The following is a 16,065-nucleotide window of genomic DNA, read 5'->3' as shown; positions in this document are numbered from 1 at the left end:
ACAACGTCCAGTACAATCAAGCAAATTATTAAATGGAATATGCTAAAGATTTCGAAAAACAGGGAGATCCCTATTCTCAACAGTTTACAAAACTGAGTACAATGGACAGCCACCAACTAATACTTGAAACGCTACAAATAATATAACTTTGGTTTTACAGACTGCAGACTGCTATTCCAGGTCCTCAAGCTCTACATCGGATGCATTACTTGTAAACAATCTTCTCATGCAATTGAAAGAAGTTGCTCGTTCAGAAAAGACTTGCTAAAAGCTCACTAGCCTGCATTCCACTAAGTAGAGCACTCTCTACCTTTGGTGCTACGCAGAAGTCCCCACATAGAGCAATACGTCGATCTTCAATCAGCACACACTTCTCTTCGGGAGCTATGGGAGTTGTTGGAAATGCTCCTCCCCTGCAACAATCCAGATCAACAGTCTTATCCTTCAACCCGGTACTAAATTATTTAGAACTATTACCTGGATATTATATCTAAGTGAGGCTCCATAAACGTGCATAAAAGAGGACTGAATGAAGAGCAAAGATTAGTACCATCGATGTGCTTTCATGTAGATGGGTGTCGGCATATCTGGAAGCAGGGATTGGAATCCTGTCAGTAAGTCACTGGCTACAGCAGCAAGCAACTCATTCGAAGGCTTGCCCATGCCTGCTTGCGCAATTATACCAGCAGCGTACTCTGCAGTCGAGTGCACCACCCAACACTCACTGCACCACATATACTCAACAAAAATCAGCTACTGGGTACTTTAGATTGAATGAATATACCCACGTGACGTTTCAACTACTTAGAAAAATAAATAAAAAGGGTACCGCTGCAGTGAAAGGTTTTTAAAAGTTAATCAATACTCATATTAGAGACAGCCGGAGAGCTTATGAGTAACCTTGAAGTTTTGGCTCGGCCGGGTTTACAGCTGTCACGGGCTGCCCAAGAGACTATCTTTGATCCCTCTACAACGAAACCATCCAACGGTATCTACATGAAGACAAAAGCGAGTCATTCAAGGGAAATCATGAAGTAAAGGTAACAAAACCATACAGACTTATAGATCTAACACAATCTGAAGATAAAAAAAAATAGGGATGGAAAGGTTGAGTTCATAATCAAATGTATTTAACGTCCATCGTCAAAGACCATACGCTCCTCTAGCTCTGTTAATGATTCAAAGATCAACAACGAAGTTGTCACTGATCGAGAACAAGGAGCTAACAACCATTCATTGCCAGCTGCTTAGAGTAAACTTACCAAGGTAAGAGGCGAAGAGAAGGCCATCATTACAGCAAAGCAAGGTGCTGCCTTCACAGCAGCAACTTTCTTATGCCATTCAGGAAATCCAGCTCCCTCTACGTTAAGAGCACAAGTAAATGAATCAAATGTTGCGACTTAGCACTTCCAGGATTACAAAAATCAACGCAAAGTGAGTGGAGAGCATTATTGAATCAGCTAGATGATTGCTAACATGCATCGCAACTTCAGCTTTCTAAAAATCCATTGAACAACCTTCGTACAAATCACTAGAAAGTATCAGACATTTATTGACCAGAAAAAATTAGAGAAGTTGAATCCCACTCGATATGGTGAACGCAAACGGCATACGGAATTGATAACCACTTACCAAGGAGAAGTTTAGCTGCACCTTTGTCGGCCACAACAACAGCAGTGAAATTTCCCAAGTTCTCCCCATCTTTGAATTTCAAGCTCCATGTATCCAGACCTTCCACCCAGTCAAGCCCAACGACTTGAGCACCATACTTGGCTTGCACGCCTAATTTGCAGCTCCCACAGTTTCGTCAATCAATACAGTCATCAGGTGTTGCGGAAAGATTTTCCAAACCGAAAACTTGTTTAATATAGGCAAATTACAACAAACATCTATACACAATTGGTCAACATATCTACCTGGATGAGGAGAAGAGGTAAAACCCTATTAGAAAATGGGGTAAAGCCCAACTTCACAAATTTAATTCTGTCAGACCAAACTAGGATAAGCATCACGTTGGTTATATTCTTGTACATAGTGGGTAACCGAAATGATACCTGGTGAGGTCGTAAGGGCCTTGCATATAGCATTCATTCCCGGAACACCTACATACCTCTTCTTTACATCCTGTTGAACATACAAAAATGTGTCCAAGATTAAACATGTGGTGCTGTAGACAAACAAGAAACATACTGCATTTTAACTCCAGATTCTTAAAACCAAGTGCTCGTACCGTATCTTCAACAAATTCTCCAGTTGCGACATTCAAGGTCCCAAAACGACCTTCCCAATCAGCAACAATTCCTGAGGCTTGCCACTTATCAACGAGTTGTTGAACTTCCGCAGTTTTCACAGTGAAGTATTGAGCTCCGTGATCAAACATAAGCTCTGATCCATCTTCAACTTTCTCCCTATTAATGGATACAATACATAGCTTATTCACTTTCTCCAGTGATAGTGGCATGCATGAATATATTAATCCTGAAATAGCTCTTCGCAATCGACTTGACGTGTACGTCATGAGGAAGAAATAAATTGTTTACTTACCTGCGTTGGGACATACGACCACCTGGGCCACGCCCGGAATCAAAAACTTTCACACCCAAACCCTTCGCAGCTAGTAACGAGGCGCATACTGAACCCGCTACTGCATAACAACCAACTCAATTTCCGTCAAATTTAACATAAAAGATGGGAGCTGGCAAACCTTGAAGTCCCCTCCGGAGTTATAAAATAGCACCGAAGTGCAGCACCACGTCTTTTACTACCTCTCTGATCAAAACATTCAACAATTCAAAGCCAGACCAGATCCCAACAAAGAAGTCATGTGTGTGAACGTTTGCTTGCCTCGAATTGGACACTCTCCGAAAATAAACCCCAAAAACCCAAATACTTCAACCAATTGCAAAGCAACCTATTACAAGCCTTAATCACTAGACCTACACACGCTTGCCCGAGACAAAACAACCACTACAAAAATGATTTGTATTCAGCGGAATGTGCAACACTAAAAGCTCAATAGGTTGTTCAGAAAGCTACATGCACGATCACATGAAAGCAAGAAACAAAATATCAGGGAGATAAACCCACCTCCAGCACCAATGACAGCTACCTGGGGAGGTGACGAATCTTGCCCAGAGAACTCCATGGACGAATGGGAGCTGCTAAAACTTGCTCTACATGCATACAAACTCCTCCTGCGGCAACTCAAAGCCGCGGAAGATTGAAATGGGATAGGGAGAGACGAAATACAGAGACGGTGCAGAAGATGAGCAGAGTGGAGACGACGCAGCAGCATTGCGTTGGCTCAAAACTGAACTACACCATCACTTGCGACATTTGGCCAGGTGCTAATGACTCCAGGCGGAATTACTGACCATAATGATACACCCACAGCTGGCTATTGAATCTCTTCACCAATGTACATGGAAACGTATCACTTTCCACGCTATGGATGAGAAACCAGACTGCAAAATCGTGGAAGGTCCAATTTAGGGAAATCGGTGACCAGACTGGAGATGCGCCGAGACTCGAGTCCCGACTAGCTAGACCTGAAAAAACAGAATTTCTCATTATCCTAAGACGGCAGCCTTCATCTTTCCTTCAGCCAGCAGTCTTGCGAAAAATTATTCGGATCATAAACTTTATGCACAAATGTCTGGAAAGAAATCCAGAAGAGCGTTCGCTCAGCCAATGAAGGACTTGCCTGGCAACACTAAGTCCATCGGTGTATTTCAGCGATAGTTGGGCTGCTCGAAAGGAGTGTAAGTAAATTAAAAGTGAGATTATATGGTTTATGGAAATCGGAGAATAGCTGGTGGACAATGAAATCACGAAGTATTATATTTCTTTCTTTCTTTCTTTCTTCTCAAGCTTCTTATTCCGCAAATTTCTGAATATCATGTGGTGGCCCAATCGTTTACGGCTGAATTTCCCGAAGATGGATTATTTCCTTTTGTTATTAATTGACCTGCACAAGAGTTACGTATGCTGTGCAGTGAACTAATTGGCAGCAAAACAGTTTTGACAGGAGTTCCTCAAGGCCGATGTGTTTGTACACTTTGGACACTTCCATCATTCTCGTCTTGAGTAACAAGTTGGCGGTCTGTCGAGTCCCACTGGTTGTCGACAGGCAAATAAAGCCAGGACCAAGTGGTGCAAATATGATATAAACGCTGATTTCAGAAACTTTGATCCAGGCTTTTTATGGTGTTGGTCACGAGGCTTTTTTATTCAGTACTCCTTCAAAACTCTCCGAGCTACATTTATGCCCCCTTTCATCGTTCAGGTCACCAGCTTCACACACTCTACGAAATATGCTCAAGTCCTTAAGTCTGAGCCAAATGCAAACCTCGTAGTGTCGCAAAGACAATTTCCATTCAGTAACAAATATCATAAATGCGTGTCAAGAAAAAATGTAACCTCACCGAGATTTTCGATACAATTTCGTAATTGCAAGGACCTTACAGATTCAAGAACACGGAAGAAAGTGTAGAATCGGAATGACCAGCACCACCCAAGGAATGTCTTTGGGTGTTAAGAATTGAAGATCCTAACATACAACCCGAATGAGAAATCTCTTCTACATAAATGTTTGGCGCAGATATACCCTCCGCAAAAGCTCCTTATTATCAAAACTGGTTTTTAAGCAGAGAAATCACAGTCACAGAACGAAAGTAATTCTGAAAGAGCAGACACCTCCGCCAGCCCTGAAAAAATTGTTTAGGCAGGAATTGCTCCGAGGTTTCTTAGATTATCCTCGACGAAAGGATACATCCGTTGAATTTTGCTGAAATAAAGCCTTCTGTGCTTGAAGAACAGGTCCGTAAAACGCAGAGTGGGCCACCATACAATCTTTTAAATAATGTGTCTTCTGTGCGCGTGTTCACTGCAATGTTCACGTCTGCAGTCTGTGCATCGTCAACACAAGTCTCTCAAGCCTGAAACCGCTTTCCGCAAGGACCAGACTTCATGAAAAGACAAAATCCGCATTCCTCTCCGTCCAGCTGCACGAGTGATTATGCTAAATATCACAAGCGACATAACTCGGACACATTCGGTATTTCCCGGGCTAGAAAAAATAGAAATGCAACCTAGGTGTTTTAATTCGGACCTCTAGAACTCTTCGCTTCCCACATGGAGGATACAATTCAACAGCTAAATAACGACCCATAGGGCACAACGAAGTGCCAGAACATATCCAAATCTCAATATTATCCATCACGAGTCTCCACTTTCAAATCTTCTGTGGTGACCCAATTTAAACTCAATTTCCTAGTTCATTGCAATCCGCTTCGAATAGTACACAAAGTCCATACTTTTCATGACAGCGAAGCAATGAAACCATGAAATTGCACTTCGAACTCAATTGTCTGGAATGAAAATTACAGTTATGAATATTCCGGACTTTGTAATTATAAATCCATCCCATTTCACCGGTATTGCCATTGACAGAGTAGGAATCGGGGAGGTAGACATGGATGACCAGAACTTGAAGGTGGATTCAATTCCCTCAATTAGGATTAATCATTAGAATATAAATTATGCGTTGTCATTTTGTAGGGAATCGGCGGGTCCATACAATGTAGTCTCCTCTCGAGTGAAGGTTCGCTCCACATTCACCTCTTCGTGACAAGTTCCTTCAAATCACCACCGTGCTCAACAACTATGACCGCAGCAATCACCGGTTCACAAAAGGGCACTTCCTCCTGCTCTGATACACAATCTTCAATGACTTGATCAAGAATGAAGAGTCCGGCTCTCCCCGTAGTAGTCTGACATTGAGCTCGAAAAGGGCCTGTCATGACAAGTCTTTAACATGGTATCAGAATTGAGAGCACACTCTTTCGATTCTCAGGTAAGAACTACGCGGGATGGAGCCAAAGAATGAAGATCTACCTGCAGAAGGAGAAGCTGTGGTACGTCCTACAGCTGGATGTGGTTATAGAAGCTGCAATGAAAGCAGACGCAACAAAGAAAGAGAAGTGGTCAAATGATGACCTCCAAATCAGAGACATGCTGATGATGATTCTGGATGATTTTTAGCTTCGCATTGTCCAAAGGAAGAAGACGGCGAAAGAGATGTGGTATGTGCTCAGCAATTACCACCAAGAGAAGCTGACAGCCAACAAAATGCACCTGCTGGAGAAGCTGCATAACTTCAAGATGAGGCTTGGCGAACAAATCAGTGAGCTGTTGACAAGGCTGGAAGATCTCATATCCCAGCTTGATGCTTTGGAGCAATCCTTGAGTGATGATGACTTGCTCATCACAATCTTGAAAGTTTTCAGACGAGAGCATTCCCATGCTGTAGAGGCACTGCAAATGCAGGCGAACCTTTCCCTTGATGAGAAATCTCCACAAGTTGGATGTAAGAGGAGAAGATGATGCAGAAGACAAGAGTCTGAGCATATTTATTGGAGCGGGAAAATGCTTCAATTGTGGCGAGTGTGGCCACATGAAGAAACACTGCAAGAATCCTCTCAGATGCTTCAAGTGCACTAGCATTTGGCACATCTCTTCAGATTGTCCAAAGAACAATACTCCAAGCCGGGGCAGAGGCCAAGGTCGTGGACGTGGCAGATGGAGGAGTGGAGGATGCGGTGGTGGAAGTGGTGGTGGTGCCTATAACGTGGAAGAAGAAGAGAAGAAGCAAGACACTGGAAGAAAGCCTAGCTTCACCTTCCATGTCTCAATTGAAGAAGACGAAGCTGCTGCTGAAGAAGATATTCTAACAGCTCAAGTCAATGTTATAGGAAGTCAAAATGAGTGGCTGATTGACTCAGGGACAAGTCAGCACATCTGCAATGAAAAGTCCTTGTTTTTCAAGATGGAGAAGCTGCACAGACCGAAGCTACTGGTCATGGGAAACGACAGTGCAAAGACAGTCGAGTATGCTGGTGCAGTCAGGCTTGACTTTCAAATTGAAAAAAGAGTACTGCAGGCAATCATCCCTAATGTCCTGTATGTATTGCAGATGGAAAGAAGTCTCTTCTCTGTGAAGATAGCAGCCAGGAAGGGAGTGAGAACAGAATTCTCTGATGAAGGCTGCATCATGAAAAACAGAGAGAAGGTCGTTGGAGATGGATAGTCTATGAGAGGTGACTTGTACAAGCTTGTGTGGAGGAACCTGGACACATTCAGATGAATCTAACTGAGAAGGACAGCCTAATGTTGCGACACAAGAGGTTTGGCCACCTCAGAGAAAAGAATCTGAAGCTACTGTTGAGCAAACAGATGGTGAAGGTATTGGAAGTCAATCCAAGTAGAGAAGTCACACCAGACTGTCATGGATGCACAGAAGAAAAGCAGCACCATGACTCCTTTGAAGAGAAGGATCAACATAAAAAGTGAAACAAACTGGAGTTCGTTGAGAGATGTCAACCCTGCAATTTGGGCGAGCAATTCTTACGCACTGACTCTCATGGATGATGCCACCAGGAAAGTCTGGGTCTACTTCATGAAGCAGAAGTTAGATGCTCTTGGCATCTTTCAAGAGTGGAAGACGTTGGTTGAAAAAGGGAGTGGGAAGCAAGTCAAGATCCTCAGATCTGACAATGGAAGAGAATTCACTTCAAAATAGTTCAAGCAATTCCGCAGAAGTGAGGGCATCAAATAGTAGTTGACTGTCAACATGAGAAACAATTCTAGACCTGTTACTCAACAGAACGACTCAACAAGACCCTGGTCGAAGCTGCAAGAGCAATGGTCCATGATGTTAAGCTGGATAAGAGATTTTGGAGAGAAGCAATGTTCACATTTGCCTATCTGAAGAACAAATCACCCTGCGCGAGACTTGACTGGGTGACACCATAAGAAGCATGGAGTGGAGAAAAGCCTGATGTGAGTATCTTTGGGAGCAAGTACTCAATTCACATATCAAGAAAGAAGAAGTCATGGAATGGAATCTTCATGGAATACTATTGGGAGAATTATACTATATAGTACACTAGTCTCATGTATAGAATACTATCTACTTTGTATTGACCTTACACCAAGAGTTGTGACTCTTGATGTCACCCTTGTACACACAATATATTGTATATCAATATATCATATTAATAATACTATTGTTTCCAACATGGTATCAAAGTAATAGAAAATTCAATCTTTAGAAAAAACTTTGGTGAATACTTTATTAAGAAAAGAATTGTTGAAATTACAAAATAGTTTATAATGAAAATAATATCAACAGAATTCATTATAATAGAAAATTTTGATGAAGAACTTGAAGTTCTTCAAAGCATGAGAAACAATTCTAGACCTGAAAATGGCAACATACAATCCATAGCAAAGATAAAATTGAATTGATTAAAAATAGATTTATAAATAATTTTAATTCTATTTTAAATTAAGAATTTTGAAGATGATACAAAAAGTGGACATCAATCATGTTCCAAAATTTGATGGTTCATATTTTAATATATAGAAACATAGATTAATATTAGCTTTCAAGGATGAAAAATTATAGTCCATAGTAAGTAGTGAAGAATGCTTACCAATAGAACCAACAGTAGCTGAAATTGTTGCCGGAGCCCCAGCTTTACCTACCATAGGAGTAGATAGTATAATCACATGGGTAGACAAGAATACCTTGTCTTTAACCATAATCAACAATTGCCTAAAAAACAACATTGTTTCACATATACAATCTTGCACATCAGCAAATTCAACATTGTAAGAATTTATAAAAATATTTGAATCACATGATGCAGTAACTAAGATGTATTTAAAAGATAAATTATAGACCTTAAAAATGGAGAAGGTGATAGTGTTATTAAACACATACATACTTTTAGAACATATATGGAATAATTGTTGGAAGGAAGATCAGCAATTCCAGATGATGAAGCAATTCTCACTTTAATGAGAAGTTTGCTACTAAGTTATAGATCCTTCATTAGCTTTTTAAGAATATAACCTGAGATCACATTAGCATCCTTGATAACACATTTCATCCACGAAAAAACATTCATGAAAAACATGAGTTTAACATCTGATAATAATTTAGCCTTATATGTAGGTAAGAAATTTGAGAATAACAACAAGAAATCTTATTTTAATAATAATTTCAGAAAGAATTCACAAGGAAAGAGTAGTACCTCCAAACCACATGAAAAGAGCAATTTTGCTATTGACAAAAAGTGTTTTTTCTGCAAGAAATCAAGTCACTTGATCAAAGATTGTAGAACAAGAATAGCAACTGAAAATTGCAATAACAAAAAAGAAACAAATGTTGTTACCAAAACAAATAAATTATATGTAGCAGCACTTATAATTAAAGAAAACCCAAATTCAATGTGGTATGTGGACTTGGGAGCAATTCAACATATGTGTCAATAGTTAGAAGAATTTGTTGAATACATCAAAAGTGAAGACAAACAAGTTGTCTACTTAGGAGATGATACTACATCATACATAATAGAAGGACATAGTGATGTAAATATCAAACTTACAAATGGTGATGAAAAGATCATATTTGATGTATTACATATATCAAGACTTGCAAAGAATTTATTCTCTGCCAAACAATTAAATAAAGCAAGAGGAGAAATTTGCATAAGAGCTGGCATCACTACACTTATAAATAAATTTGGTCAAATCATTGCAATATGTAAATTAAATCCTTATTTATATAAATAAGTTACAAAAATACTTTTAAATAAGCCTTAAATTGCTATTCTAATAACAATATAATTAAATAAAGCTAATTTATGGGACCTAAGACTAGGACACATAAATCCTCAAAGACTCAAACAAATACAAATCATGGCAAAGATGATTGATTCCTTTGATGAAAGAAAAATTATCTTATGCCAACCTTACATAGAAGATAAATAACATAAGAAAAAGTTTCCTACATAAGATGCACAAAGAGCTATCCAATTATTAGAACTTATATATTTTGACATTTGTGGTCCTATGCAAGTAGGAAAACATTCAGGATGTACTTACTTCATTACATTTATTGATGATTTAATATGATATTTCCAAGTGTATTTGATGAAACATAAATCTGAAGCATTTGTAAAATTCACCTTATACAAAAAAAAAAAATTGTAGAAAAACAAACAAGTTTCAATATCAAAACCTTAAAATCTAATTATGGAGGTGAATATACATCCAATAACTTTAAAGATTTCTATAAAAAAGAAGGTATTAAACAAAAATATACTATAGCTTATACACCACAATAAAATGGTATTTTCAAAAGAAAAAATAGAATATTAATAGGAACAATACTTGCAATGCTATTCTATTCAAACTTATCTAATTTTTTTTGGATGAAGCACTCCAAACAATAAATTACCTCTAAAATAGGAGCCCTATAAAATCTATATAAGTTACCAAAATACCATTTGAATTATGGTACAAAGAACAACCAAATTTATCATATCTTAAAATATTTGGTTGCAAAGCTCATGTATTCATTCCTAAAGAAATCAGAAAGAAGTTAGATTCTCATTCATAAGAGGCTATCTTTGTAGGCTATAGTGAAGAATCTAAAGCCTATAGACTTATGAATACACAAAATCAGCTAATTCTTATTTCAAAAGATGTTCTTTTCAATGAAAATCTATAAGATCCACAAACAACCACATACTTGTAAAAAGACAATAAAGAATTTTTACTAGATTAAAATTATTCAAACACCCTTCAATAAGTATAAGGACTAATAAGCAAAACATACCTCATGTTCAAGGCATTTCTTTCCTACCAATGCCACCACCACAAGAAATACATGTATTTGATCAACAACCAATACATAGTACTTCTTCAAATGTGGGAGAACAATCCCCTTGTCACATTGATGTCATAGAAGACTCTTCTCAACCATCATTACTAAATGATCAAGAGATCTTACTTCTTAAAGATGATGAAGTCTATTCTACATTACAAATTCCAAATCTTCCTTTTTGTTCTAGACCAACAAGAATTATTCAACCAACCATAAGGTTGTTAGAGTCTATACAAGGCAAAAAAGAGTATAAACAACAATGTAATTGGCACCATCAAGCCTACCTTCTTTCTAGTCATATACAAGTTCTAAACTCCATTCAAGAAGCAATAGAGAAGGTTGATACTCAAGAATGGCAAAAAGCAATCAATAATAAAATTACATCCTTAAATAAGAATAATACATGGTACATGACAAATTTACATCTTTATTGAAAACCAATGAGTTCAAAGTGGATTTTTAAAATAAAAACTAAAGCTGATGGAAGTATTGACGAATATAAAGCAAGGTTAGCTACAAGAGGTTTTATCCAAGTTCAAGATATTGATTACACAGAGACATACTCTCCTATAGTTAGACTTAATTCTATCAAAGTTTTTCTTTCTTTAACTGCTCAACATAATTTGAAAATACATCAACCAAATGTTAAAACAATATTTTAAAATGGTTTTATAGAAAAAGACATCTATATGAATATTCTTGAAGGATTATCTTTTACACATACTAATAAGGTATGTAACTTAAATAAATCCCTACATGGTCTTAAACAATCATCTAGAGCATGGTATCAATGATTAGATCAATACTTAATCCTTCACAAATACCAACGCCTCAAATCAGATACAAACATATACATCAAAAGAGAAAAAAATAAGGATTTTATCATAATTATAGTCTATGTTGATGATTGTATTCTTATCAGTAACAAGCTTCTTTTAATTCAATAAATCAAAGACATTTTCTAGTAAGAATTTGACATGTCTGATGAAGGAGAAATCCATTACACTTTAAGAAATGCCATACTAAAAAATAGAAAAGCAAAATGGATCATCCTCTATTAAGCCAAATACTTAATAAATAAACTTAATAAATTCAATATGTTGAATTTCAATCCAATAAGTATTCCAATTCAATGAAGAATTTATTTAAGTAATGAAGACTATATTATTTTTTTTGATTATTTCTATTCTGAAGTTGTTGGTAGTTTAATGTATGCCATTGTTAACTCTAGACTCGATTGTGCTTATACTATCAACAATTTAGTACAACATCTTTCTAAACTAAGACTTATACATATTCAAATTTTGAAAAAAACTATGAGATATATAAAAGGTACATTAAACTTTGGAATAAAATATCAACATTAATCTCAAGGTGATATTCTCCATGGTTATTCTGATGTTGATTGGATATGTCATAAGGACACCTATTTCTCCACTTTTGGATTTTTCTTCTTATTGGCTAGAGGAGTTATTTCTTGGAATAGTAAGAAATAACAATCTATTGTTTTATCTTCTACAAAATTAAAATATATGGCTTTAACAAAAGCAACAATTGAGGCCATATGGTTGAAAAAATTATTACATGAACTTAGATTCCTTCAACATGCACCAACTATCATATATTCAGATAGTCAAAGTGGCATTGTTTTTAATAAAAATCCCAAATATCATTCTTGAAACAAACATGTAGACACATAATATCATTTCACTAAAGAGAAGATTCTTTCTAAGGAAATCAAACTACAATATGTGTCAAACATACATATGATAACAAATATATTTACAAAATCTCTTCCAAAAAAAATATTTACAATGCCTATCAAAATTAGGCATGTATCAACTTCCTCTAAATACAAAACAAGCAAATTGTTGTACAATCATTTAAGTATTATTAGTCTCTTTCAAACAATACAATTTTATATAACATAAATATTTTGATACATTATAGAGAGGAAGACAATCTAGTAAGATAAATTATTCCAAATCCATGACATATCAAAATACTAAAAAAAACCTATCTATTCACACTTTTAGGAGAGAAATTAGATCCCTTATAGGCTTGTTGTACAGTTCATAGTCAAGATTGCTGTAGGGCCGGTAATAGAACCCATTGTAGATCTTCCAACTAAGCTTACTGCAGAGTCCACTATAGGACCAATTACAAGATCCATTGCAAGACCAGCTGCAAGACCCATTGCAGAGCCAATTGTAGGATTTGCCGTAGAGCTTGCAACTAAGTTTACTATGGAGCATGTTGTTGTGCTTATTGTAGATCCTGCCAACGTACTTGCTATAGAGCTTGTTGTTAAGGTGATTGAATCTACAACCAACTTTGCTTAGATGCCTTCTTAGGAACTTATTGTTGCATATGTATTCACAATGCCTCCTCTAACAACAAAACAATCAAGAAACAATAAAAAATAAATAAATAAACATATAGATAAGAAACAAGAAGCAACAAACAAATACAAGTCAATGAAAAAATACATACCTTCTCAAATTTGAACAAGGAGTGGGAAAGCTACAAAAGAGCTTCATAACAATGCAATACCAAAAAAGAGATTGAAATCCTATATTTTTCACATATATTCTTTTTTAAAATGGATGAAATTTTTCTATAGATGAAATTTAATTCAAGGATGAAGATTAGTATACTAGTAAGAGTATTGAGAGAATTATAATATATAGTATACTAGTCTCTTATATAGAATACTATCTACTTTGTATTGACCTTACACCAAGAATTGTGACTCTTGGTGTCACCTTTGTACATATAATATATTGTGTATCAATTGATCATATTGTTAATAATATTATTTCTAGCACATACTTTATAAATAAGAAATCCTATTGTATGTGGGATTTGATGAAGCAAGAAGTAGTAGCTACAAGAGATGTTAAAATGTTTGAATCTTTGGAAGAAGAAAGTATCACATTAGACTTGAAGAAGTCATAAGAGAATCTTTCTAGGCCATTACAACTAAGAGAGCAGTTATTGCCGCAATTAGAAGTGGTGCAGCAACCTCAATTGCAACCAAAAGAGGTACAATATCTAGAAGGGGCTACAAAACTTAGAAGATTGAAAAAAGATAAAATAATCCCTCTCAAAATGACCATTGAGAAGCTTGAAAAAATTCATTATATCAATCTTATGAGAGTAAATATTGTGACCATAGAAAAGTCTTAAAATGCTAATGAAGCAATAAAGAGAGGAGATGCAAAAGAATGATTAAGAGCCATGAATGAAGAGCTAAGAAGCTTAGAGAAGAATGGCATATAGAAGTTATCTAAGCTTCTACTTGAAAAGAAAGCCATATGTTACAAGTGAGTATTTAAGATCAAGAAAAAAAAAATAAATAGAAGCATGGAGAGATACAAAGTGAGATTGGTCATAAAAGACTATGCATAGAAGAAAGGCATCCACTACATAGAGACCTTTGCTTTAATGATGCAGTTCTCATCGTTGAGAACTTTCCTAGCCATTGGAGCTACTAAGAAGATGCAAATCTATCAAATAGATGTCAAGACTGCCTTCTTAAATAAGGACTTGTAAGAGAAGAGCTACATGCAATAACAAATTAATAGAATTACCATAGTAGGATAAAAATACCTTGTATGTAAGCTAAAGAAGTTGATGTATAGGTTGAAGTAAGCTCCTAGAGAATGATGTATAGGAAGATTGATAACTTGCTACAAGCTAGAAGTTTTGTGAAATTTCAATTTTTTGATGGCATTTATATAAGAAGTGATGATGGTAGCAAGGTAATCTGTAGCATTTATGTTGATGACCTGATTATCGTAAGTAAAGATCTAACAAAAGTAGACAAAGTCAAGCAAATGCTAAAAAATCAATTTGAGATGTCAAACCTTAATGAAGTTAGTTATCTACTAGGTATTCAAATTTAGAAGAGGCAAGATGGCTTCATTCATATATATCAAGAAAAGTATGCAAATGAGGTGCTAAAGAAGATTAGTTTGTTAGTTTATAAACCAAGTGATATACTCTACCTATTGGAATCAAACTAAGTACAATGTTGGAACTAGAAGAGTAGATGATCTTAAGTGGTTATATAGTCTTTGATTGGAGAGGATGACTAAGCATAGGATGGAGCATAAATAGATATGACTTTCTATATGCATGAAGAGCAATAAGTTGGAACAAAAGAAGTAGAGCATTGTGGCTTTGTCCTCATATAAAGTGACAATATACATGCATCTAAAAAAGTTGAGTGGATAAGACTATTCTTAGAAGAAATAAAATATGAAAAAAATAAAATATTCATGATAAGTGACAATACAAGTACATTGAATTTGATGAAAAATCTTATTTATTATGTTAGGACCAAACACATTAACATTTAGTATCACTTTATTAGACTAATAATTGATAAATAAGAAATAAAGTTTGAGTTTATGAACACCAAGTATCAAGCTGTTGATATGATAAAAAAAGCAATATCTCTAGTGTACTTGAAGATGTGCAAATAGCTAATAGGATGGTACTAAGTAGAGATAAAGAGAACTAGCAAACATTCAAAAAAAAGAGGTGTTGAGATATTGAGCTGTTCATTGTATGCTTAGCTAATTTAGAGTAAATATCTATGGATTCTACAAGTGAATATTTATTAGAGTTCTTCATCAAAAAAGTAGTTGAATTAGTCGCACCGCCAATGCAGAAGTTAAGATACAATGGTTGTACAATCAAACTAAATCGATTCCTATGATTTGAAGATTGTAGAGCTGTCTACTAAGATGTTCTATGCTAAAGATTAAAAAATTGATAATTACAAGAGAAAGTATCCAAATGAAGATATTTATAAAAAAATTAATATAAAAATATGATGTATAGATGTACAATGTATTAATTAGTCTTAAAGTAAAGAATAGTATGAGGCCCATTTAATAAATAACAAATACCATTGAGTTGAATTGATTTTGGTCCATGGTGCTTGAATTGCTTATATAGCACATCAATCTATAAATTTAGAAGTTACTTATATAACACATCATTGTTTGTTTAGCTAAATTAGACTAAGTTTGTCTTTAAGAGAACTTAATCAAGAGTGTAGAATCTAGCTTTCTTTCTAATATTCTAACATTGAGTTCAAAGTAGGTCTTTTATGGCAAGTCTTCAATAATATATATATATACACAAACATATATTTTATAATTTATAACCTTAATGAATAAAATTTTTATAAAATATGCAAGGTTTTATAATTTTAAAGATGCTTGAGATACTAATCATGCAAAAAAGAATTGTAGCAGAAAGAAAAAAGTAAATGTGTTATAGAAAATTTGAAGAATTGAACTATTGACCTCTTATAA

The 16,065-nt window shown here is 35.6% G+C and overlaps 2 protein-coding genes across 2 annotated transcripts; both read right to left on the bottom strand.

The window, feature by feature from the left end:
- Positions 1 to 25: 25 nt before the first annotated feature.
- On the bottom strand, positions 26 to 3,745 carry LOC112282529 (uncharacterized). The gene is made up of 9 exons (XM_024520211.3): positions 3,088 to 3,745; positions 2,545 to 2,644; positions 2,231 to 2,408; positions 2,055 to 2,124; positions 1,633 to 1,782; positions 1,263 to 1,360; positions 901 to 992; positions 551 to 724; positions 26 to 413 (listed from the first exon to the last, which is right to left on the bottom strand). The coding sequence occupies exons 1-9, from the start codon at positions 3,293 to 3,295 to the stop codon at positions 251 to 253; spliced, it is 1,233 nt and encodes a 410-aa protein (XP_024375979.1). The 5' UTR covers positions 3,296 to 3,745; the 3' UTR covers positions 26 to 250.
- Positions 3,746 to 5,575: 1,830 nt separating this feature from the next.
- On the bottom strand, positions 5,576 to 6,638 carry LOC112282530 (uncharacterized). Its single transcript, XM_024520214.3, has 2 exons — positions 5,998 to 6,638; positions 5,576 to 5,794 (listed from the first exon to the last, which is right to left on the bottom strand). The coding sequence occupies exons 1-2, from the start codon at positions 6,511 to 6,513 to the stop codon at positions 5,678 to 5,680; spliced, it is 633 nt and encodes a 210-aa protein (XP_024375982.1). The 5' UTR covers positions 6,514 to 6,638; the 3' UTR covers positions 5,576 to 5,677.
- Positions 6,639 to 16,065: the final 9,427 nt, after the last annotated feature.

This window comes from Physcomitrium patens, chromosome 5 (assembly GCF_059467195.1).
Source record: "Physcomitrium patens ecotype Gransden chromosome 5, ASM5946719v1, whole genome shotgun sequence".
Taxonomy (NCBI): Eukaryota; Viridiplantae; Streptophyta; class Bryopsida; order Funariales; family Funariaceae; genus Physcomitrium; species Physcomitrium patens.
The sequence above is the reverse complement of the archived record's forward strand: the minus strand, read 5'-3'. Positions and strand labels throughout refer to the sequence as shown.